Raw genomic sequence first — 27,500 nt, 5'->3', positions numbered from 1 at the left:
ATTCTACCACTCATCAACTTACTCTACCACTCATCAACTTACTCTACCACTCATCATCAACTTACTCTACCACTCATCAACTTACTCTACCACTCATCATCAACTTACTCTACCACTCATCAACTTACTCTACCACTCATCAACTTACTCTACCACTCATCAACTTACTCTACCACTCATCATCAACTTACTCTACCACTCATCATCAACTTACTCTACCACTCATCAACTTACTCTCCCACTCATCAACTTACTCTACCACTCATCATCAACTTACTCGACCACTCATCATAAAGTTAGTCCACCACTCTTCATCAAGTTAGTCTAGCACTCATCATCAAGTTAGTCTAGCACTCATCATCAAGTTAGTCTAGCACTCATCATCAAGTTAGTCTAGCACTCATCATCAAGTTAGTCTAGCACTCATCATCAAGTTAGTCTAGCACTCATCATCAAGTTAGTCCAGCACTCATCATCAAGTTAGTCTAGCACTCATCATCAAGTTAGTCCAGCACTCATCATCAAGTTAGTCTAGCACTCATCATCAAGTTAGTCTAGCACTCATCATCAAGTTAGTCTAGCACTCATCATCAAGTTAGTCTAGCACTCATCATCAAGTTAGTCCAGCACTCATCATCAAGTTAGTCCAGCACTCATCATCAAGTTAGTCTAGCACTCATCATCAAGTTAGTCTAGCACTCATCATCAAGTTAGTCTAGCACTCATCATCAAGTTAGTCTAGCACTCATCATCAAGTTAGTCCAGCACTCATCATCAAGTTAGTCTAGCACTCATCATCAAGTTAGTCTAGCACTCATCATCAAGTTAGTCCAGCACTCATCATCAAGTTAGTCCAGCACTCATCATCAAGTTAGTCCAGCACTCATCATCAAGTTAGTCCAGCACTCATCATCAAGTTAGTCCAGCACTCATCATCAAGTTAGTCTAGCACTCATCATCAAGTTAGTCTAGCACTCATCATCAAGTTAGTCTAGCACTCATCATCAAGTTAGTCTAGCACTCATCATCAAGTTAGTCTAGCACTCATCATCAAGTTAGTCTAGCACTCATCATCAAGTTAGTCTAGCACTCATCATCAAGTTAGTCTAGCACTCATCATCAAGTTAGTCCAGCACTCATCATCAAGTTAGTCCAGCACTCATCATCAAGTTAGTCCAGCACTCATCATCAAGTTAGTCCAGCACTCATCATCAAGTTAGTCCAGCACTCATCATCAAGTTAGTCCAGCACTCATCATCAAGTTAGTCTAGCACTCATCATCAAGTTAGTCCAGCACTCATCATCAAGTTAGTCCAGCACTCATCATCAAGTTAGTCTAGCACTCATCATCAAGTTAGTCTAGCACTCATCATCAAGTTAGTCTAGCACTCATCATCAAGTTAGTCTAGCACTCATCATCAAGTTAGTCTAGCACTCATCATCAAGTTAGTCCAGCACTCATCATCAAGTTAGTCTAGCACTCATCATCAAGTTAGTCTAGCACTCATCATCAAGTTAGTCTAGCACTCATCATCAAGTTAGTCCAGCACTCATCATCAAGTTAGTCCAGCACTCATCATCAAGTTAGTCTAGCACTCATCATCAAGTTAGTCTAGCACTCATCATCAAGTTAGTCTAGCACTCATCATCAAGTTAGTCTAGCACTCATCATCAAGTTAGTCTAGCACTCATCATCAAGTTAGTCTAGCACTCATCATCAAGTTAGTCTAGCACTCATCATCAAGTTAGTCCAGCACTCATCATCAAGTTAGTCTAGCACTCATCATCAAGTTAGTCTAGCACTCATCATCAAGTTAGTCCAGCACTCATCATCAAGTTAGTCCAGCACTCATCATCAAGTTAGTCTAGCACTCATCATCAAGTTAGTCTAGCACTCATCATCAAGTTAGTCCAGCACTCATCATCAAGTTAGTCTAGCACTCATCATCAAGTTAGTCTAGCACTCATCATCAAGTTAGTCTAGCACTCATCATCAAGTTAGTCTAGCACTCATCATCAAGTTAGTCTAGCACTCATCATCAAGTTAGTCTAGCACTCATCATCAAGTTAGTCCAGCACTCATCATCAAGTTAGTCCAGCACTCATCATCAAGTTAGTCTAGCACTCATCATCAAGTTAGTCTAGCACTCATCATCAAGTTAGTCTAGCACTCATCATCAAGTTAGTCTAGCACTCATCATCAAGTTAGTCTAGCACTCATCATCAAGTTAGTCTAGCACTCATCATCAAGTTAGTCTAGCACTCATCATCAAGTTAGTCTAGCACTCATCATCAAGTTAGTCCAGCACTCATCATCAAGTTAGTCCAGCACTCATCATCAAGTTAGTCCAGCACTCATCATCAAGTTAGTCCAGTACTCATCATCAAGTTAGTCCAGCACTCATCATCAAGTTAGTCCAGCACTCATCATCAAGTTAGTCCAGCACTCATCATCAAGTTAGTCCAGCACTCATCATCAAGTTAGTCTAGCACTCATCATCAAGTTAGTCCAGCACTCATCATCAGGTTAGTCCAGCACTCATCATCAAGTTAGTCCAGCACTCATCATCAAGTTAGTCTAGCACTCATCATCAAGTTAGTCTAGCACTCATCATCAAGTTAGTCCAGCACTCATCATCAAGTTAGTCTAGCACTCATCATCAAGTTAGTCCAGTACTCATCATCAAGTTAGTCCAGCACTCATCATCAAGTTAGTCCAGCACTCATCATCAAGTTAGTCTAGCACTCATCATCAAGTTAGTCTAGCACTCATCATCAAGTTAGTCTAGCACTCATCATCAAGTTAGTCTAGCACTCATCATCAAGTTAGTCTAGCACTCATCATCAAGTTAGTCCAGCACTCATCATCAAGTTAGTCCAGTACTCATCATCAAGTTAGTCCAGCACTCATCATCAAGTTAGTCCAGCACTCATCATCAAGTTAGTCCAGCACTCATCATCAAGTTAGTCTAGCACTCATCATCAAGTTAGTCTAGCACTCATCATCAAGTTAGTCCAGCACTCATCATCAAGTTAGTCCAGCACTCATCATCAAGTTAGTCCAGCACTCATCATCAAGTTAGTCCAGCACTCATCATCAAGTTAGTCTAGCACTCATCATCAAGTTAGTCTAGCACTCATCATCAAGTTAGTCTAGCACTCATCATCAAGTTAGTCTAGCACTCATCATCAAGTTAGTCCAGCACTCATCATCAAGTTAGTCTAGCACTCATCATCAAGTTAGTCCAGTACTCATCATCAAGTTAGTCCAGCACTCATCATCAAGTTAGTCCAGCACTCATCATCAAGTTAGTCTAGCACTCATCATCAAGTTAGTCTAGCACTCATCATCAAGTTAGTCTAGCACTCATCATCAAGTTAGTCTAGCACTCATCATCAAGTTAGTCTAGCACTCATCATCAAGTTAGTCCAGCACTCATCATCAAGTTAGTCCAGCACTCATCATCAAGTTAGTCTAGCACTCATCATCAAGTTAGTCTAGCACTCATCATCAAGTTAGTCTAGCACTCATCATCAAGTTAGTCTAGCACTCATCATCAAGTTAGTCTAGCACTCATCATCAAGTTAGTCCAGCACTCATCATCAAGTTAGTCCAGTACTCATCATCAAGTTAGTCCAGCACTCATCATCAAGTTAGTCCAGCACTCATCATCAAGTTAGTCCAGCACTCATCATCAAGTTAGTCTAGCACTCATCATCAAGTTAGTCTAGCACTCATCATCAAGTTAGTCCAGCACTCATCATCAAGTTAGTCCAGCACTCATCATCAAGTTAGTCCAGCACTCATCATCAAGTTAGTCCAGCACTCATCATCAAGTTAGTCTAGCACTCATCATCAAGTTAGTCTAGCACTCATCATCAAGTTAGTCTAGCACTCATCATCAAGTTAGTCTAGCACTCATCATCAAGTTAGTCCAGCACTCATCATCAAGTTAGTCTAGCACTCATCATCAAGTTAGTCCAGTACTCATCATCAAGTTAGTCCAGCACTCATCATCAAGTTAGTCCAGCACTCATCATCAAGTTAGTCTAGCACTCATCATCAAGTTAGTCTAGCACTCATCATCAAGTTAGTCTAGCACTCATCATCAAGTTAGTCTAGCACTCATCATCAAGTTAGTCTAGCACTCATCATCAAGTTAGTCCAGCACTCATCATCAAGTTAGTCCAGCACTCATCATCAAGTTAGTCTAGCACTCATCATCAAGTTAGTCTAGCACTCATCATCAAGTTAGTCTAGCACTCATCATCAAGTTAGTCTAGCACTCATCAAGTGGTAAGAAATGAGAGTCCCTCCAGAACTTACCAGCACTGTTGAAGCCACATCCCAAGAAGAACCCTCGGACCTCAGGAGTCTCTCCCATCAGCGGCTTGTGGTCCGCTGTGAAGGATTCTGGGGACAAAAGACAGACCAGTAACTACAAGAGAGTCCTAAATCCGGACCAAAATCTGGATCAGCCCCAAATAGTACTGTAAATTCTAGAGCAGTGGTTCTCAACCTTTTTTCAGTGATGTACCCCCTGTCAACATGTTTTTAATTCAAGTACCCCCTCATCACAGCAAAGAGAGATAAAGAAGTCAAATACAGCACTATGTCATCACTTTCTGATTTATTACATTGTATAACAGTGCAAAATATTGCTCATTTGTAGTGGTCTTTCTTCAACTATTTGGAAAAAAAGATATAAAAATAACTAAAAACTTGTTGAAAAATAAAGAAGTGATTCAAGTATAAATGCAGATTTCTCCACATAGAAGTAATCATCAACTTAAAGTGGCCTCTTTGGGGATTGTAATAGAGATCCATCTGGATTCATCTACTTACTTCTAAACATTTCTTCACGTTCTTTGGCCGTCCATAGCGTTTCTACTCATATGGATTCATCATCCAAGCAAGCTTGGTCAGTTTTACAATATAACTACAACTATCCTTGTGTGATGTCTGTAGGAGTCCTTTCATGCATACTTGTACCTGCTATCCTAATGTAATCAAGCTAGCGTGGCTAGCATTAGCTAATATGTGAACACGTTGACGTGTGTGTGTGTGTGTGTGTGTGTGTGTGTGTGTGTGTGTGTGTGTGTGTGTGTTAGTATTATTAACTTACAACAACATTCTTCTTGTATTGTTTCACTTTCACTAATTCCTGGGTAAATGCAGCAAAAGGTCAGCGTGGAGTTATTGAGTCTGTTTAGCTGATTGGAGAGCTAGCTAGTGGGTCCATGACCATGACTTCTGTTTTGTTTGATCTCCCGTTTTACTGCCCAGTTAAAGACACCGTTTGGACAGAATGAAGGTATGTAAATGGCCAAGACTCCATAACTTCCTCCTGGCCTGGCGCAGAACCAAAACTCAAATGGTACCTTTTCCCAAAGCAACAACGGTCTACACCTACCTGGTCCACAGACCGTGGATTTGATCCCGGTCTGCTCTAGAGCCGGAACTCTGTTGATGGCGCCTTCGATGTGTTGCGTGAAAACGTCCCAGTCCAAGTCGAACAGGCTGAAGGCAAATTTATCAGAAACCTGCCAAAGAAGGACAGGATATGACTTCACTTTCCTGACCTGAGTCTCCTCCTCGCCAACAATCTGGACCTGTCATGTCTTCTCAACACTCTTTAGAGTAGTCAGTGTACAGCTTACCCAGCACTTTACTTTCACTACAAGTAAAGCACAAGTGTCCAAATGCATTGAGTATGGGCCCATAATGCTGGCATCGCACCTGATATCGCGCAAAATAAGTCAACCTAAAGCCAATGGTCACATAACAGCTCAATCCAGATCCCTTAAAAAATACAACAGTGATCATTTCAACCTCAAATTAGATGAGTGGGACCGGTCCCCTGTGCTCACCAGCAACCTGGTTGAGGATGCTTGGGATGGCTTCAAAACAGCGTTCCTAGCGATACTAAATGATACGGCTCCCATGAGAACAGTCAGGATCAAAGCCCGCTGTGAACCGTGGATCAATCCAGACCTATTAGCTGCCATAAAAGACAGGGACAGAAAATATTTCGAATACCAAAAGTGTAAAACCGAAGTAAATAAACAACCCAATAATAATAACCTCAAATCACTCCTTTCAACGCTCAAAAAGCAATGCAATAAATTAAGAAATAAAACAAACAACCTGACTAAATCCTTAAAAAAAAATGATATCAATGACAAAATAGAGGAAAACACAAATAAGCCACGTGAGCTCTGGAAAATTCTCAACAAGCAGCTTCCTGGATGCAGCCAGAAACTTCAAAGCAGACTCACCAACATCAACATCAAGGAGGGTGACGCCCTCATTACGGACAAAATGGAGGTAGCAAGCAGACTTAACACCTTTTTCACCAACATAGCCACAACTCTGCTTAACAAGCTGTCCCAACATTCTGGTCGCTTTGGTGGAGAACACATTGAAGACTTCTACAGAAAGCTTGGAGTAGTCAACAACAATTTCACATTAGAAATGGTCTCAGCTAACGAGGTGCTTAATAAATTGAGCGCGCTCCACCCAAACAAGACCACCGGCCTTGACAATATTCCCTCCAGATTCCTCATGGACTCTGCCACCACCATTGCCCCAATAATCACTCATATCATAAACCACCATTGCCCCAATAATCACACACATAATAAACCACCATTGCCCCAATAATCACTCATATCATAAACCACCATTGCCCCAATAATCACACACATAATAAACCACCATTGCCCCAATAATCACTCATATCATAAACCACCATTGCCCCAATAATCACACACATAATAAACCACCATTGCCCCAATAATCACACACATAATAAACCACCATTGCCCCAATAATCACTCATATCATAAACCACCATTGCCCCAATAATCACACATATAATAAACCACCATTGCCCCAATAATCACACACATAATAAACCACCATTGCCCCAATAATCACACACATAATAAACCACCATTGCCCCAATAATCACTCATATCATAAACCACCATTGCCCCAATAATCACACACATAATAAACCACCATTGCCCCAATAATCACACACATAATAAACCACCATTGCCCCAATAATCACTCATATCATAAACCACCATTGCCCCAATAATCACACACATAATAAACCACCATTGCCCCAATAATCACACACATAATAAACCACCATTGCCCCAATAATCACACACATAATAAACCACCATTGCCCCAATAATCACTCATATCATAAACCACCATTGCCCCAATAATCACACACATAATAAACCACCATTGCCCCAATAATCACACACATAATAAACCACCATTGCCCCAATAATCACTCATATCATAAACCACCATTGCCCCAATAATCACACACATAATAAACCACCATTGCCCCAATAATCACTCATATCATAAACCACCATTGCCCCAATAATCACACACATAATAAACCACCATTGCCCCAATAATCACACACACAATAAACCACCATTGCCCCAATAATCACTCATATCATAAACCACCCTTGCCCCAATAATCACACATATAATAAACCACCATTGCCCCAATAATCACACATATAATAAACCACCATTGCCCCAATAATCACACACATAATAAACCACCATTGCCCCAATAATCACACACATAATAAACCACCATTGCCCCAATAATCACACACATAATAAACCACCATTGCCCCAATAATCACTCATATCATAAACCACCATTGCCCCAATAATCACACATATAATAAACCACCATTGCCCCAATAATCACACACATAATAAACCACCATTGCCCCAATAATCACACACATAATAAACCACCATTGCCCCAATAATCACTCATATCATAAACCACCATTGCCCCAATAATCACACACATAATAAACCACCATTGCCCCAATAATCACACACATAATAAACCACCATTGCCCCAATAATCACACACATAATAAACCACCATTGCCCCAATAATCACTCATATCATAAACCACCATTGCCCCAATAATCACACACATAATAAACCACCATTGCCCCAATAATCACACACATAATAAACCACCATTGCCCCAATAATCACACACATAATAAACCACCATTGCCCCAATAATCACTCATATCATAAACCACCATTGCCCCAATAATCACACACATAATAAACCACCATTGCCCCAATAATCACACACACAATAAACCACCATTGCCCCAATAATCACTCATATCATAAACCACCATTGCCCCAATAATCACACATATAATAAACCACCATTGCCCCAATAATCACACATATAATAAACCACCATTGTCCCAATAATCACACACATAATAAACCACCATTGCCCCAATAATCACACACATAATAAACCACCATTGCCCCAATAATCACACACATAATAAACCACCATTGCCCCAATAATCACACACATAATAAACCACCATTGCCCCAATAATCACACACATAATAAACCACCATTGCCCCAATAATCACACACATAATAAACCACCATTGTCCCAATAATCACACATATAATAAACCACCATTGTCCCAATAATCAAACACATAATAAACCACCATTGCCCCAATAATCACACACATAATAAACCACCATTGCCCCAATAATCACACACATAATAAACCACCATTGCCCCAATAATCACACACATAATAAACCACCATTGCCCCAATAATCACACACATAATAAACCACCATTGTCCCAATAATCACTCATATCATAAACCACCATTGCCCCAATAATCACACACATAATAAACCACCATTGCCCCAATAATCACTCATATCATAAACCACCATTGCCCCAATAATCACACACATAATAAACCACCATTGCCCCAATAATCACTCATATCATAAACCACCATTGCCCCAATAATCACACACATAATAAACCACCATTGCCCCAATAATCACTCATATCATAAACCACCATTATCCCAATAATCACACACATAATAAACCACCATTGCCCCAATAATCACACACATAATAAACCACCATTGCCCCAATAATCACACACATAATAAACCACCATTGCCCCAATAATCACTCATATCATAAACCACCATTGCCCCAATAATCACACACATAATAAACCACCATTGCCCCAATAATCACACACATAATAAACCACCATTGCCCCAATAATCACACACATAATAAACCACCATTGCCCCAATAATCACACATATAATAAACCACCATTGTCCCAATAATCACACATATAATAAACCACCATTGTCCCAATAATCACACACATAATAAACCACCATTGCCCCAATAATCACACACATAATAAACCACCATTGTCCCAATAATCACACATATAATAAACCACCATTGTCCCAATAATCACACACATAATAAACCACCATTGCCCCAATAATCACACACATAATAAACCACCATTGCCCCAATAATCACACACATAATAAACCACCATTGCCCCAATAATCACTCATATCATAAACCACCATTGCCCCAATAATCACACACATAATAAACCACCATTGCCCCAATAATCACACACATAATAAACCACCATTGTCCCAATAATCACACACATAATAAACCACCATTGCCCCAATAATCACACACATAATAAACCACCATTGCCCCAATAATCACACACATAATAAACCACCATTGCCCCAATAATCACACACATAATAAACCACCATTGTCCCAATAATCACACACATAATAAACCACCATTGCCCCAATAATCACACACATAATAAACCACCATTGCCCCAATAATCACACACATAATAAACCACCATTGCCCCAATAATCACACACATAATAAACCACCATTGTCCCAATAATCACACACATAATAAACCACCATTGCCCCAATAATCACACACATAATAAACCACCATTGCCCCAATAATCACACACATAATAAACCACCATTGCCCCAATAATCACACACATAATAAACCACCATTGTCCCAATAATCACACACATAATAAACCACCATTGCCACAATAATCACACATATAATAAACCACCATTGCCCCAATAATCACACACATAATAAACCACCATTGTCCCAATAATCACACACATAATAAACCACCATTGCCCCAATAATCACACACATAATAAACCACCATTGCCCCAATAATCACACACATAATAAACCACCATTGCCCCAATAATCACACACATAATAAACCACCATTGTCCCAATAATCACACACATAATAAACCACCATTGCCCCAATAATCACACACATAATAAACCACCATTGCCCCAATAATCACACACATAATAAACCACCATTGCCCCAATAATCACACACATAATAAACCACCATTGTCCCAATAATCACACACATAATAAACCACCATTGTCCCAATAATCGCACACATAATAAACCACCATTGCCCCAATAATCACACACATAATAAACCACCATTGCCCCAATAATCACACACATAATAAACCACCATTGCCCCAATAATCACACACATAATAAACCACCATTGCCCCAATAATCACACACATAATAAACCACCATTGTCCCAATAATCACACACATAATAAACCACCATTGCCCCAATAATCACACACATAATAAACCACCATTGCCCCAATAATCACTCATATCATAAACCACCATTGTCCCAATAATCACACACATAATAAACCACCATTGCCCCAATAATCACACACATAATAAACCACCATTGCCCCAATAATCACACACATAATAAACCACCATTGCCCCAATAATCACACACATAATAAACCACCATTGCCCCAATAATCACTCATATCATAAACCACCATTGCCCCAATAATCTCACACATAATAAACCACCATTGCCCCAATAATCACACACATAATAAACCACCATTGCCCCAATAATCACACACATAATAAACCACCATTGCCCCAATAATCACACACATAATAAACCACCATTGCCCCAATAATCACACACATAATAAACCACCATTGCCGCAATAATCACACACATAATAAACCACCATTGCCCCAATAATCACACATATAATAAACCACCATTGTCCCAATAATCACTCATATCATAAACCACCATTGCCCCAATAATCACACACATAATAAACCACCATTGCCCCAATAATCACACACATAATAAACCACCATTGCCCCAATAATCACACACATAATAAACCACCATTGCCCCAATAATCACACACATAATAAACCACCATTGCCCCAATAATCACTCATATAATAAACCACCATTGCCCCAATAATCACACACATAATAAACCACCATTGCCCCAATAATCACACACATAATAAACCACCATTGCCCCAATAATCACTCATATAATAAACCACCATTGCCCCAATAATCACACACATAATAAACCACCATCGCCCCAATAATCACACACATAATAAACCACCATTGCCCCAATAATCACACACATAATAAACCACCATTGCCCCAATAATCACTCATATCATAAACCACCATTGCCCCAATAATCTCACACATAATAAACCACCATTGCCCCAATAATCACACACATAATAAACCACCATTGCCCCAATAATCACACACATAATAAACCACCATTGTCCCAATAATCACACACATAATAAACCACCATTGCCCCAATAATCACACACATAATAAACCACCATTGCCCCAATAATCACACACATAATAAACCACCATTGCCCCAATAATCACTCATATCATAAACCACCATTGTCCCAATAATCACACACATAATAAACCACCATTGCCCCAATAATCACACACATAATAAACCACCATTGCCCCAATAATCACTCATATCATAAACCACCATTGCCCCAATAATCTCACACATAATAAACCACCATTGCCCCAATAATCACACACATAATAAACCACCATTGCCCCAATAATCACACACATAATAAACCACCATTGCCCCAATAATCACACACATAATAAACCACCATTGCCCCAATAATCACACACATAATAAACCACCATTGCCCCAATAATCACTCATATCATAAACCACCATTGCCCCAATAATCTCACACATAATAAACCACCATTGCCCCAATAATCACACACATAATAAACCACCATTGCCCCAATAATCACACACATAATAAACCACCATTGCCCCAATAATCACTCATATCATAAACCACCATTGCCCCAATAATCTCACACATAATAAACCACCATTGCCCCAATAATCACACACATAATAAACCACCATTGCCCCAATAATCACTCATATCATAAACCACCATTGCCCCAATAATCACACACATAATAAACCACCATTGCCCCAATAATCACACACATAATAAACCACCATTGTCCCAATAATCACACACATAATAAACCACCATTGCCCCAATAATCACACACATAATAAACCACCATTGCCCCAATAATCACTCATATCATAAACCTGTCAATCAAACAAGGCCAAGTACCCAAGGATTTCAAGACAGCAAGAGTAACCCCCCTTTATAAAAAAGGAAGCAAATTAGAACCTGGTAACTACCGACCTGTTTCTATTCTCACTTCCATTTAGAAAGTAAAGGAGAAAATAGTTTATGAACAGGTTGATAGATACCTTGCTACTAATAAACTCATGTACAAATTCCAATCCGGCTTCAGAACTAACCACTCCACTGACACATGTCTTCTCTATCTGACCGACCACATCAAACATGAGGTGGACGCAGGAAAATACTGAGGCATGGTCATGCTGGACATTATAAAAACTGCTGGACATGCTGGACATTATAAATACTGCTGGACATGCTGGACATTATAAATACTGCTGGTCATGCTGGACATTATAAATACTGCTGGACATGCTGGACATTATAAATACTGCTGGTCATGCTGGACATTATAAATACTGCTGGACATGCTGGACATTATAAATACTGCTGGACATGCTGGACATTATAAATACTGCGGCATGGTCATGCTGGACATTATAAATACTGCGGCATAGTCATGCTGGACATTATAAATACTGCGGCATGGTCATGCTGGACATTATAAATACTGCTGGACATGCTGGACATTATAAATACTGCTGGACATGCTGGACATTATAAATACTGCGGCATGGTCATGCTGGACATTATAAATACTGCGGCATAGTCATGCTGGACATTATAAATACTGCGGCATGGTCATGCTGGACATTCAGAAGGCCTTTGACACCGTTAACCACGCTATACTGTTGGATAAGCTCCGAGCAATCGGATTGGATGAAACCTCATGGAGCTGGATGCAATCTTACCTGGAGGGGAGTAAACAGGTGGTAGAGGTGAACAGCACCATGTCCCCTCCCCTCTCAGTAAGCTGTGGAGTCCCCCAAGGCAGTATACTAGGACCTTTACTGTTCCTAATATACGTGAATGACATGCCATCAGCATGACACTGTGAATTGTTCCTGTTTGTGGATGACTCGGCCCTGCTGGTATCCGGCAAGGACAAGTCACAGGTGGAACAAATCCTCAGTGCTGAACTCCTCAATATTTGCACCTGGCTCGCTGACAACAAGCTATCCATACACTTAGGTAAAAGGGAATCCATCCTATTTGGGTCCCACATCAACCTTAAGAAGGTCAGTGACTTGACTATAAAAGTGGGTGACATTGTTATCACCAGGAAAGATGAGGTCACCTACCTAGCTTCCATTCTAGAGGCTAATCTTTCCTGTGATAAAATGGCAACCAAGGTGATCAAAAAGGTCAACCAAAGAACGAGATTCCTCTACAGAATCTCCTCTCTGGTCAACAAAAGCACCTTGAGGATTCTAGCGGGAACTCTCATTCAACCCTTCTTCGATTACGCTTGCACCTCCTGGTACCCCAGCACCTCCAAAACCCTCAAATCTAGACTCCAAACATCCCAGAATAAGCTAATCCGGTTACTTTTAGACCTCCACCCCAGATCACACCTCAATCCAACCCACTTCTCCAAAGTGGGCTGGCTCAGGGTGGAGGACAGAGTCAAACAACTTGCACTGAGCCTAGTCTATAAAATCCGCTACACCTCCTTGATACCGAAGTACATGTCAAACTACTTCCTTAACGTAAATGAGCGCCATAACCACAACACCAGGGGGAGCTCCACAAACCACGTTAAACCCAGATTCCCATCTAACAAAGGTCTTAACTCATTCTCTTTCTATGCCACATCAATGTGGAATGCACTCCCAACAGGTGTAAAAGTAAGTGCATCTCTATATTCCTTCAAAAGCGCTCTAAAACAACACCTGCAGGCAACTTCAACACTTTACTAATACCCTCCTCCATTCACATCCCATCTCCCCGGATTATAAACAACTCAAATGTACTTCTAATGTATATACTGTACTTGTTCTTATGCTATGTGAACTCACTATGTTCTCTGCTGGCTGTACATATCCTACTAAGTCACACCTACACTGTTTCAATGTCCACATTTCTGTGTTGATGCAATTGTTGATGACTGAAGTACTGATATCAACCAAAGCTCCTCATCCCACCCCCCGGATTGTAAATAATGTAAATAATTCAATGTATATACTATGATGATTAACTTGTGTGATGACTGTATTATGTTGATAGTATATATTTGTACCATGAATTGATTAACGTGGACCCCGACTTAAACAAGTTATTGGGGTGTTACCATTTAGTGGTCAATTGTAGGGAATATGTACTGTACTGTGCAATCTACTAATAAAAGTATCAATCAATCAATCAATCAAACCAGGCTGCAGGACTGCTTGTATCGCACATGATATCACACCTTCTACATAGAATAGAATAGAATAGAAAGTACTTTATTGATACCTGGGGGAAATTCAGGCAAGGCGATGATGATATCGCACCGATATCCTGTATCAATATAGAATCAGGAAACTCTTATCCAAAAGTCATGAAGTCTTTTGTCTCCTGAAAGTGGATTATGTTGTCATGGTTACTCAGTAACAGGATTGGGGATCTACAACTAAAGTAGTCAAGAGTCTGTACATAGGACACTCTATGTCTTTGTACACACTGTGTGTTGTTGTCGTCTACACAAGACTAAGTACTGATACTAGTTGTGTAAAAGTCTGTACATAGGACACTCTATGTCTTTGTACACACTGTGTGTTGTTGTCGCCTACACAAGACTAAGTACTGATACTAGTTGTGTAAAAGTCTGTACATTGGACACTCCATGTCTTTGTACACACTGTGTGTTGTTGTCGTCTACACAAGACTAAGTACTGATACTAGTTGTGTAAAAGTCTGTACATAGGACACTCTATGTCTTTGTACACACTGTGTGTTGTTGTCGTCTACACAAGACTAAGTACTGATACTAGTTGTGTAAAAGTCTGTACATAGGACACTCTATGTCTTTGTACACACTGTGTGTTGTTGTCGCCTACACAAGACTAAGTACTGATACTAGTTGTGTAAAAGTCTGTACATTGGACACTCCATGTCTTTGTACACACTGTGTGTTGTTGTCGCCTACACAAGACTAAGTACTGATACTAGTTGTGTAAAAGTCTGTACATTGGACACTCCATGTCTTTGTACACACTGTGTGTTGTTGTCGTCTACACAAGACTAAGTACTGATACTAGTTGTGTAAAAGTCTGTACATAGGACACTCCATGTCTTTGTACACACTGTGTGTTGTTGTCGCCTACACAAGACTAAGTACTGATACTAGTTGTGTAAAAGTCTGTACATAGGACACTCCATGTCTTTGTACACACTGTGTGTTGTTGTCGCCTACACAAGACTAAGTACTGATACTAGTTGTGTAAAAGTCTGTACATTGGACACTCCATGTCTTTGTACACACTGTGTGTTGTTGTCGCCTACACAAGACTAAGTACTGATACTAGTTGTGTAAAAGTCTGTACATAGGACACTCCATGTCTTTGTACACACTGTGTGTTGTTGTCGTCTACACAAGACTAAGTACTGATACTAGTTGTGTAAAAGTCTGTACATAGGACACTCCATGTCTTTGTACACACTGTGTGTTGTTGTCGTCTACACAAGACTAAGTACTGATACTAGTTGTGTAAAAGTCTGTACATAGGACACTCCATGTCTTTGTACACACTGTGTGTTGTTGTCGCCTACACAAGACTAAGTACTGATACTAGTTGTGTAAAAGTCTGTACATAGGACACTCCATGTCTTTGTACACACTGTGTGTTGTTGTCGTCTACACAAGACTAAGTACTGATACTAGTTGTGTAAAAGTCTGTACATAGGACACTCCATGTCTTTGTACACACTGTGTGTTGTTGTCGCCTACACAAGACTAAGTACTGATACTAGTTGTGTAAAAGTCTGTACATAGGACACTCCATGTCTTTGTACACACTGTGTGTTGTTGTCGCCTACACAAGACTAAGTACTGATACTAGTTGTGTAAAAGTCTGTACATAGGACACTCCATGTCTTTGTACACACTGTGTGTTGTTGTCGCCTACACAAGACTAAGTACTGATACTAGTTGTGTAAAAGTCTGTACATAGGACACTCCATGTCTTTGTACACACTGTGTGTTGTTGTCGCCTACACAAGACTAAGTACTGATACTAGTTGTGTAAAAGTCTGTACATAGGACACTCCATGTCTTTGTACACACTGTGTGTTGTTGTCGTCTACACAAGACTAAGTACTGATACTAGTTGTGTAAAAGTCTGTACATAGGACACTCCATGTCTTTGTACACACTGTGTGTTGTTGTCGTCTACACAAGACTAAGTACTGATACTAGTTGTGTAAAAGTCTGTACATAGGACACTCCATGTCTTTGTACACACTGTGTGTTGTTGTCGCCTACACAAGACTAAGTACTGATACTAGTTGTGTAAAAGTCTGTACATAGGACACTCCATGTCTTTGTACACACTGTGTGTTGTTGTCGCCTACACAAGACTAAGTACTGATACTAGTTGTGTAAAAGTCTGTACATAGGACACTCCATGTCTTTGTACACACTGTGTGTTGTTGTCGCCTACACAAGACTAAGTACTGATACTAGTTGTGTAAAAGTCTGTACATAGGACACTCCATGTCTTTGTACACACTGTGTGTTGTTGTCGTCTACACAAGACTAAGTACTGATACTAGTTGTGTAAAAGTCTGTACATAGGACACTCCATGTCTTTGTACACACTGTGTGTTGTTGTCGTCTACACAAGACTAAGTACTGATACTAGTTGTGTAAAAGTCTGTACATAGGACACTCCATGTCTTTGTACACACTGTGTGTTGTTGTCGCCTACACAAGACTAAGTACTGATACTAGTTGTGTAAAAGTCTGTACATAGGACACTCCATGTCTTTGTACACACTGTGTGTTGTTGTCGCCTACACAAGACTAAGTACTGATACTAGTTGTGTAAAAGTCTGTACATAGGACACTCCATGTCTTTGTACACACTGTGTGTTGTTGTCGTCTACACAAGACTAAGTACTGATACTAGTTGTGTAAAAGTCTGTACATAGGACACTCCATGTCTTTGTACACACTGTGTGTTGTTGTCGTCTACACAAGACTAAGTACTGATACTAGTTGTGTAAAAGTCTGTACATAGGACACTCCATGTCTTTGTACACACTGTGTGTTGTTGTCGCCTACACAAGACTAAGTACTGATACTAGTTGTGTAAAAGTCTGTACATAGGACACTCCATGTCTTTGTACACACTGTGTGTTGTTGTCGCCTACACAAGACTAAGTACTGATACTAGTTGTGTAAAAGTCTGTACATAGGACACTCCATGTCTTTGTACACACTGTGTGTTGTTGTCGTCTACACAAGACTAAGTACTGATACTAGTTGTGTAAAAGTCTGTACATAGGACACTCTATGTCTTTGTACACACTGTGTGTTGTTGTCGTCTACACAAGACTAAGTACTGATACTAGTTGTGTAAAAGTCTGTACATAGGACACTCCATGTCTTTGTACACACTGTGTGTTGTTGTCGCCTACACAAGACTAAGTACTGATACTAGTTGTGTAAAAGTCTGTACATAGGACACTCCATGTCTTTGTACACACTGTGTGTTGTTGTCACTGTAAATTTTGCAATTCAAAACTGTCAGTTTGGTTGCCATAATTTTATTGTAAACATTTTTTTTTTTTTACAAATAAAAACGTTTGGCTGCAATACAGAAAAAATGTAAGCATGCTAACAGTCAAATACCAAGTTATACAAGTCTGAGGCGTTTGGCAACAAAATTGGCAAAAAAAGTGAGCTTGCAAACGTTAATACACTAGAATGCTAATGTTAGCATGTTCACAGATAGCATGTACCAATTACCAAGTTATATGACTCTGAGGTGTTGGGCTGTAGTTAGCATGCTAATGTCGGTATGCTAGAAGGCTAAGGGTTAGCATGTGCCAATTACCAAGTTATATGACTCTGAGGTGTTGGGCTGTAGTTAGCGTGCTAATGTTAATATGCTAGAGTACTAACGTTAGCATGCTAACAGTTAAGATGTGTCAAGTAGTGATTTATATGACTCTCAGGTGTTCCTTGCAAAATTGGCTAACAAAAGGGAGCAGGCTACTGTTAGGATACTAGAATGCTAATGTTAGCACACTAACTGTTAGCATGTGTCAGGTACCAAGTCATATCACTCTGAGAAGTTTGGCTAAAAACTGGCCCAAAAAGTTAGCATGCTAATGTTAGCATGCTATGCACGCGACCGTTTACCTGGTCCCAGAAGATGGGGTTGTGTTCGTAACCGCCCACGGAGAGGGCGTCGCCTTGGAGACGTAGATACACTGATGCATCATGGTCCCTCACATTGGGCATGTTCTGCAAAAGACACATGAAATGACTCATCCCATACGATATCAGCAGGGATCATGCAAACTTGTATCATGTTAGACAAGGTTTGATGAAGTCAAATGATATCAGCAGGGATCATAATGTTAGACAGGGTTTGATGAAGTCAAATGATATCAGCAGGGATCATAATGTTTGACAGGATTTGATGAAGTCAAATGATATCAGCAGGGATCATAATGTTAGACAGGGCTTGATGAAGTCAAATGATATCAGCAGGGATCATAATGTTACACAGGGTTTGATGAAGTCAAATGATATCAGCAGGGATCATAATGTTTGACAGGATTTGATGAAGTCAAATGATATCAGCAGGGATCATAATGTTTGACAGGATTTGATGAAGTCAAATGATATCAGCAGGGATCATAATGTTAGACAGGGTTTGATGAAGTCAAATGATATCAGCAGGGATCATAATGTTAGACAAGGTTTGATGAAGTCAAATGATATCAGCAGGGATCATAATGTTTGACAGGGTTTGATGAAGTCAAATGATATCAGCAGGGATCATAATGTTTGACAGGATTTGATGAAGTCAAACGATATCAGCAGGGATCATAATGTTTGACAGGGCTGGTTAATATGTCACCTTTTATTGTATGTGTAAGTAATATGTAAGTAGAATTATTTAATACTAATCCATCCATTCATTTTCTACTGCTTGTCCCTTTTTGGAGTGGCGGAGGGTGCTGGATAGGTTACTATAATGACATAATAATTAACAAAACTCATTGTTGTCCACTCCAGTCAGGAGTAATGGAATAATGCATCCTCACGTTTCAGTCGCCTCACAGCCGTCATTGTGTGTGTGTGTGTGTGTGTGTGTGTGTGTACATAACAGAGACAAGTGAAAAGCAGCAGGCCTCGGGGGAGGGGCGAGAGAGAGATGTTCCAAATGTGACCACTGGCTGGACGCATACACACACACACACACACACACTGTTAGATGACCACAGTGCCCCCTGCTGGCCGTGGTCACTTAGTAAGGACAGACATGTGGTCTGTTAGATGACCACAGTGCCCCCTGCTGGCCGTGGTCACTTAGTAAGGACAGACATGTGGTCTGTTAGATGACCACAGTGCCCCCTGCTGGCCGTGGTCACTTAGTAAGGACAGACATGTGGTCTGTTAGATGACCACAGTGCCCCCTGCTGGCCGTGGTCACTTAGTAAGGACAGACATGTGGTCCGCTACATGCAGTCGATTTTCGGCCCCCGGCCAAGTTGTTTAGCCCACTGCGGCCCCCAAGCCAAAAAATGTGGACACCCCTGCATTAAACTACATCCAATTGTGTTTACAATCTACACAATACATGAAAATACCGTCAAAAATGTCACAAACTCAGTCCGCCATTTTAAATAATTCCACCCTGAATACCTTTGGTAATTCCCATAGATTGTACGTCAGTGTAGTAACGCTTCTGTACTCTGACCATATTATTAGGGCAGTCATACTGGGAATATGCAAACGTGGTCAAGAGATGTGCTGTTTATCATTCACAGTACTTATGTAAGACATGGACACACATATGCTGCTGTGCTAAATAAATATGTAACCATTGAGTCAATAGATGGAGGATCCTCATCATACTCGCTTACAACATACACCAACAATACTCCATGGACATGTTGTGACCTATATGAGTGATATTGTTATTATAAGTACCAACAATACTCCATGGGCATGTTGTGACCCATAATGAAGCAAATATGAGTGATATTGTTATTATAAGTACCAACAATACTCCATGGACATGTTGTGACCCATAATGAAGCAAATATGAGTGATATTGTTATTATAAGTACCAACAATACTCCATGGACATGTTGTGACCCATAATGAAGCAAATATGAGTGATATTGTTATTATAAGTACCAACAATACTCCATGGACATGTAGTGACCCATAATGAAGCAAATATGAGTGATATTGTTATTATAAGTACCAACAATACTCCATGGACATGTTGTGACCCATAATGAAGCAAATATGAGTGATATTGTTATTATAAGTACCAACAATACTCCATGGACATGTAGTGACCCATAATGAAGCAAATATGAGTGATATTGTTATTATAAGTACCAACAATACTCCATGGACATGTAGTGACCCATAATGAAGCAAATATGAGTGATATTGTTATTATAAGTACCAACAATACTCCATGGACATGTAGTGACCCATAATGAAGCAAATATGAGTGATATTGTTATTATAAGTACCAACAATACTCCATGGACATGTTGTGACCCATAATGAAGCAAATATGAGTGATATTGTTATTATAAGTACCAACAATACTCCATGGACATGTAGTGACCCATAATGAAGCAAATATGAGTGATATTGTTATTATAAGTACCAACAATACTCCATGGACATGTTGTGACCCATAATGAAGCAAATATGAGTGATATTGTTATTATAAGTACCAACAATACTCCATGGACATGTAGTGACCCATAATGAAGCAAATATGAGTGATATTGTTATTATAAGTACCAACAATACTCCATGGACATGTTGTGACCTATAATGAAGCAAATATGAGTGATATTGTTATTATAAGTACCAACAATACTCCATGGACATGTAGTGACCCATAATGAAGCAAATATGAGTGATATTGTTATTATAAGTACCAACAATACTCCATGGACATGTAGTGACCCATAATGAAGCAAATATGAGTGATATTGTTATTATAAGTACCAACAATACTCCATGGACATGTTGTGACCCATAATGAAGCAAATATGAGTGATATTGTTATTATAAGTACCAACAATACTCCATGGACATGTAGTGACCCATAATGAAGCAAATATGAGTGATATTGTTATTATAAGTACCAACAATACTCCATGGACATGTAGTGACCCATAATGAAGCAAATATGAGTGATATTGTTATTATAAGTACCAACAATACTCCATGGACATGTTGTGACCCATAATGAAGCAAATATGAGTGATATTGTTATTATAAGTACCAACAATACTCCATGGACATGTAGTGACCCATAATGAAGCAAATATGAGTGATATTGTTATTATAAGTACCAACAATACTCCATGGACATGTTGTGACCCATAATGAAGCAAATATGAGTGATATTGTTATTATAAGTACCAACAATACTCCATGGACATGTTGTGACCCATAATGAAGCAAATATGAGTGATATTGTTATTATAAGTACCAACAATACTCCATGGACATGTTGTGACCCATAATGAAGCAAATATGAGTGATATTGTTATTATAAGTACCAACAATACTCCATGGACATGTAGTGACCCATAATGAAGCAAATATGAGTGATATTGTTATTATAAGTACCAACAATACTCCATGGACATGTTGTGACCCATAATGAAGCAAATATGAGTGATATTGTTATTATAAGTACCAACAATACTCCATGGACATGTTGTGACCTATAATGAAGCAAATATGAGTGATATTGTTATTATAAGTACCAACAATACTCCATGGACATGTTGTGACCCATAATGAAGCAAATATGAGTGATATTGTTATTATAAGTACCAACAATACTCCATGGACATGTAGTGACCTATAATGAAGCAAATATGAGTGATATTGTTATTATAAGTACCAACAATACTCCATGGACATGTAGTGACCTATAATGAAGCAAATATGAGTGATATTGTTATTATAAGTACCAACAATACTCCATGGACATGTAGTGACCCATAATGAAGCAAATATGAGTGATATTGTTATTATAAGTACCAACAATACTCCATGGACATGTAGTGACCTATAATGAAGCAAATATGAGTGATATTGTTATTATAAGTACCAACAATACTCCATGGACATGTAGTGACCTATAATGAAGCAAATATGAGTGATATTGTTATTATAAGTACCAACAATACTCCATGGACATGTTGTGACCTATAATGAAGCAAATATGAGTGATATTGTTATTATAAGTACCAACAATACTCCATGGACATGTTGTGACCCATAATGAAGCAAATATGAGTGATATTGTTATTATAAGTACCAACAATACTCCATGGACATGTAGTGACCCATAATGAAGCAAATATGAGTGATATTGTTATTATAAGTACCAACAATACTCCATGGACATGTAGTGACCCATAATGAAGCAAATATGAGTGATATTGTTATTATAAGTACCAACAATACTCCATGGACATGTAGTGACCCATAATGAAGCAAATATGAGTGATATTGTTATTATAAGTACCAACAATACTCCATGGACATGTAGTGACCTATAATGAAGCAAATATGAGTGATATTGTTATTATAAGTACCAACAATACTCCATGGACATGTAGTGACCCATAATGAAGCAAATATGAGTGATATTGTTATTATAAGTACCAACAATACTCCATGGACATGTTGTGACCTATAATGAAGCAAATATGAGTGATATTGTTATTATAAGTACCAACAATACTCCATGGACATGTTGGGACCCATAATGAAGCAAATATGAGTGATATTGTTATTATAAGTACCAACAATACTCCATGGACATGTTGTGACCCATAATGAAGCAAATATGAGTGATATTGTTATTATAAGTACCAACAATACTCCATGGACATGTAGTGACCTATAATGAAGCAAATATGAGTGATATTGTTATTATAAGTACCAACAATACTCCATGGACATGTTGTGACCTATAATGAAGCAAATATGAGTGATATTGTTATTATAAGTACCAACAATACTCCATGGACATGTTGTGACCCATAATGAAGCAAATATGAGTGATATTGTTATTATAAGTACCAACAATACTCCATGGACATGTTGTGACCCATAATGAAGCAAATATGAGTGATATTGTTATTATAAGTACCAACAATACTCCATGGACATGTTGTGACCTATAATGAAGCAAATATGAGTGATATTGTTATTATAAGTACCAACAATACTCCATGGACATGTTGTGACCCATAATGAAGCAAATATGAGTGATATTGTTATTATAAGTACCAACAATACTCCATGGACATGTTGTGACCTATAATGAAGCAAATATGAGTGATATTGTTATTATAAGTACCAACAATACTCCATGGACATGTTGTGACCTATAATGAAGCAAATATGAGTGATATTGTTATTATAAGTACCAACAATACTCCATGGACATGTAGTGACCTATAATGAAGCAAATATGAGTGATATTGTTATTATAAGTACCAACAATACTCCATGGACATGTTGTGACCCATAATGAAGCAAATATGAGTGATATTGTTATTATAAGTACCAACAATACTCCATGGACATGTTGTGACCCATAATGAAGCAAATATGAGTGATATTGTTATTATAAGTACCAACAATACTCCATGGACATGTAGTGACCCATAATGAAGCAAATATGAGTGATATTGTTATTATAAGTACCAACAATACTCCATGGACATGTTGTGACCTATAATGAAGCAAATATGAGTGATATTGTTATTATAAGTACCAACAATACTCCATGGACATGTTGTGACCTATAATGAAGCAAATATGAGTGATATTGTTATTATAAGTACCAACAATACTCCATGGACATGTAGTGACCCATAATGAAGCAAATATGAGTGATATTGTTATTATAAGTACCAACAATACTCCATGGACATGTAGTGACCTATAATGAAGCAAATATGAGTGATATTGTTATTATAAGTACCAACAATACTCCATGGACATGTAGTGACCCATAATGAAGCAAATATGAGTGATATTGTTATTATAAGTACCAACAATACTCCATGGACATGTAGTGACCTATAATGAAGCAAATATGAGTGATATTGTTATTATAAGTACCAACAATACTCCATGGACATGTAGTGACCCATAATGAAGCAAATATGAGTGATATTGTTATTATAAGTACCAACAATACTCCATGGACATGTTGTGACCCATAATGAAGCAAATATGAGTGATATTGTTATTATAAGTACCAACAATACTCCATGGACATGTTGTGACCCATAATGAAGCAAATATGAGTGATATTGTTATTATAAGTACCAACAATACTCCATGGACATGTTGTGACCTATAATGAAGCAAATATGAGTGATATTGTTATTATAAGTACCAACAATACTCCATGGACATGTTGTGACCTATAATGAAGCAAATATGAGTGATATTGTTATTATAAGTACCAACAATACTCCATGGACATGTTGTGACCCATAATGAAGCAAATATGAGTGATATTGTTATTATAAGTACCAACAATACTCCATGGACATGTAGTGACCTATAATGAAGCAAATATGAGTGATATTGTTATTATAAGTACCAACAATACTCCATGGACATGTTAGTGACCCTATAATGAAGCAAATATGAGTGATATTGTTATTATAAGTACCAACAATACTCCATGGACATGTTGTGACCTATAATGAAGCAAATATGAGTGATATTGTTATTATAAGTACCAACAATACTCCATGGACATGTAGTGACCTATAATGAAGCAAATATGAGTGATATTGTTATTATAAGTACCAACAATACTCCATGGACATGTTGTGACCCATAATGAAGCAAATATGAGTGATATTGTTATTATAAGTACCAACAATACTCCATGGACATGTTGTGACCTATAATGAAGCAAATATGAGTGATATTGTTATTATAAGTACCAACAATACTCCATGGACATGTTGTGACCCATAATGAAGCAAATATGAGTGATATTGTTATTATAAGTACCAACAATACTCCATGGACATGTTGTGACCCATAATGAAGCAAATATGAGTGATATTGTTATTATAAGTACCAACAATACTCCATGGACATGTTGTGACCCATAATGAAGCAAATATGAGTGATATTGTTATTATAAGTACCAACAATACTCCATGGACATGTAGTGACCTATAATGAAGCAAATATGAGTGATATTGTTATTATAAGTACCAACAATACTCCATGGACATGTAGTGACCCATAATGAAGCAAATATGAGTGATATTGTTATTATAAGTACCAACAATACTCCATGGACATGTTGTGACCTATAATGAAGCAAATATGAGTGATATTGTTATTATAAGTACCAACAATACTCCATGGACATGTTGTGACCTATAATGAAGCAAATATGAGTGATATTGTTATTATAAGTACCAACAATACTCCATGGACATGTTGTGACCTATAATGAAGCAAATATGAGTGATATTGTTATTATAAGTACCAACAATACTCCATGGACATGTTGTGACCCATAATGAAGCAAATATGAGTGATATTGTTATTATAAGTACCAACAATACTCCATGGACATGTTGTGACCTATAATGAAGCAAATATGAGTGATATTGTTATTATAAGTACCAACAATACTCCATGGACATGTTGTGACCCATAATGAAGCAAATATGAGTGATATTGTTATTATAAGTACCAACAATACTCCATGGACATGTTGTGACCCATAATGAAGCAAATATGAGTGATATTGTTATTATAAGTACCAACAATACTCCATGGACATGTTGTGACCCATAATGAAGCAAATATGAGTGATATTGTTATTATAAGTACCAACAATACTCCATGGACATGTAGTGACCTATAATGAAGCAAATATGAGTGATATTGTTATTATAAGTACCAACAATACTCCATGGACATGTAGTGACCCATAATGAAGCAAATATGAGTGATATTGTTATTATAAGTACCAACAATACTCCATGGACATGTAGTGACCTATAATGAAGCAAATATGAGTGATATTGTTATTATAAGTACCAACAATACTCCATGGACATGTTGTGACCTATAATGAAGCAAATATGAGTGATATTGTTATTATAAGTACCAACAATACTCCATGGACATGTTGTGACCCATAATGAAGCAAATATGAGTGATATTGTTATTATAAGTACCAACAATACTCCATGGACATGTTGTGACCCATAATGAAGCAAATATGAGTGATATTGTTATTATAAGTACCAACAATACTCCATGGACATGTTGTGACCTATAATGAAGCAAATATGAGTGATATTGTTATTATAAGTACCAACAATACTCCATGGACATGTTGTGACCCATAATGAAGCAAATATGAGTGATATTGTTATTATAAGTACCAACAATACTCCATGGACATGTTGTGACCCTATAATGAAGCAAATATGAGTGATATTGTTATTATAAGTACCAACAATACTCCATGGACATGTTGTGACCCATAATGAAGCAAATATGAGTGATATTGTTATTATAAGTACCAACAATACTCCATGGACATGTTGTGACCCATAATGAAGCAAATATGAGTGATATTGTTATTATAAGTACCAACAATACTCCATGGACATGTAGTGACCCATAATGAAGCAAATATGAGTGATATTGTTATTATAAGTACCAACAATACTCCATGGACATGTTGTGACCTATAATGAAGCAAATATGAGTGATATTGTTATTATAAGTACCAACAATACTCCATGGACATGTTGTGACCCATAATGAAGCAAATATGAGTGATATTGTTATTATAAGTACCAACAATACTCCATGGACATGTTGTGACCCATAATGAAGCAAATATGAGT

The 27,500-nt window shown here is 38.2% G+C and overlaps 1 protein-coding gene across 1 annotated transcript in view; it reads right to left on the bottom strand.

Annotated features, from left to right (window-relative positions):
* The window catches only part of LOC133557134 (sarcosine dehydrogenase, mitochondrial-like), a 74,472-nt gene extending 55,612 nt beyond the window's left edge, over nucleotides 1–18,860 (bottom strand). The window contains exons 1-3 of the mRNA XM_061907377.1: nucleotides 18,715–18,860; nucleotides 5,415–5,544; nucleotides 4,328–4,414 (exon numbers count right to left, since the gene is read on the bottom strand). Coding sequence (XP_061763361.1) covers nucleotides 4,328–4,414; nucleotides 5,415–5,544; nucleotides 18,715–18,846 — 349 coding nt within the window. The 5' untranslated portion in view covers nucleotides 18,847–18,860. The remainder of the gene's footprint in view (nucleotides 1–4,327; nucleotides 4,415–5,414; nucleotides 5,545–18,714) is intronic.
* Nucleotides 18,861–27,500: the final 8,640 nt, after the last annotated feature.

Source organism: Nerophis ophidion, linkage group LG08 (assembly GCF_033978795.1).
Source record: "Nerophis ophidion isolate RoL-2023_Sa linkage group LG08, RoL_Noph_v1.0, whole genome shotgun sequence".
Taxonomy (NCBI): domain Eukaryota; kingdom Metazoa; phylum Chordata; class Actinopteri; order Syngnathiformes; family Syngnathidae; genus Nerophis; species Nerophis ophidion.
Note: the sequence above shows the minus strand (reverse complement) of the source record. Positions and strands in the feature narration are given on the sequence as shown.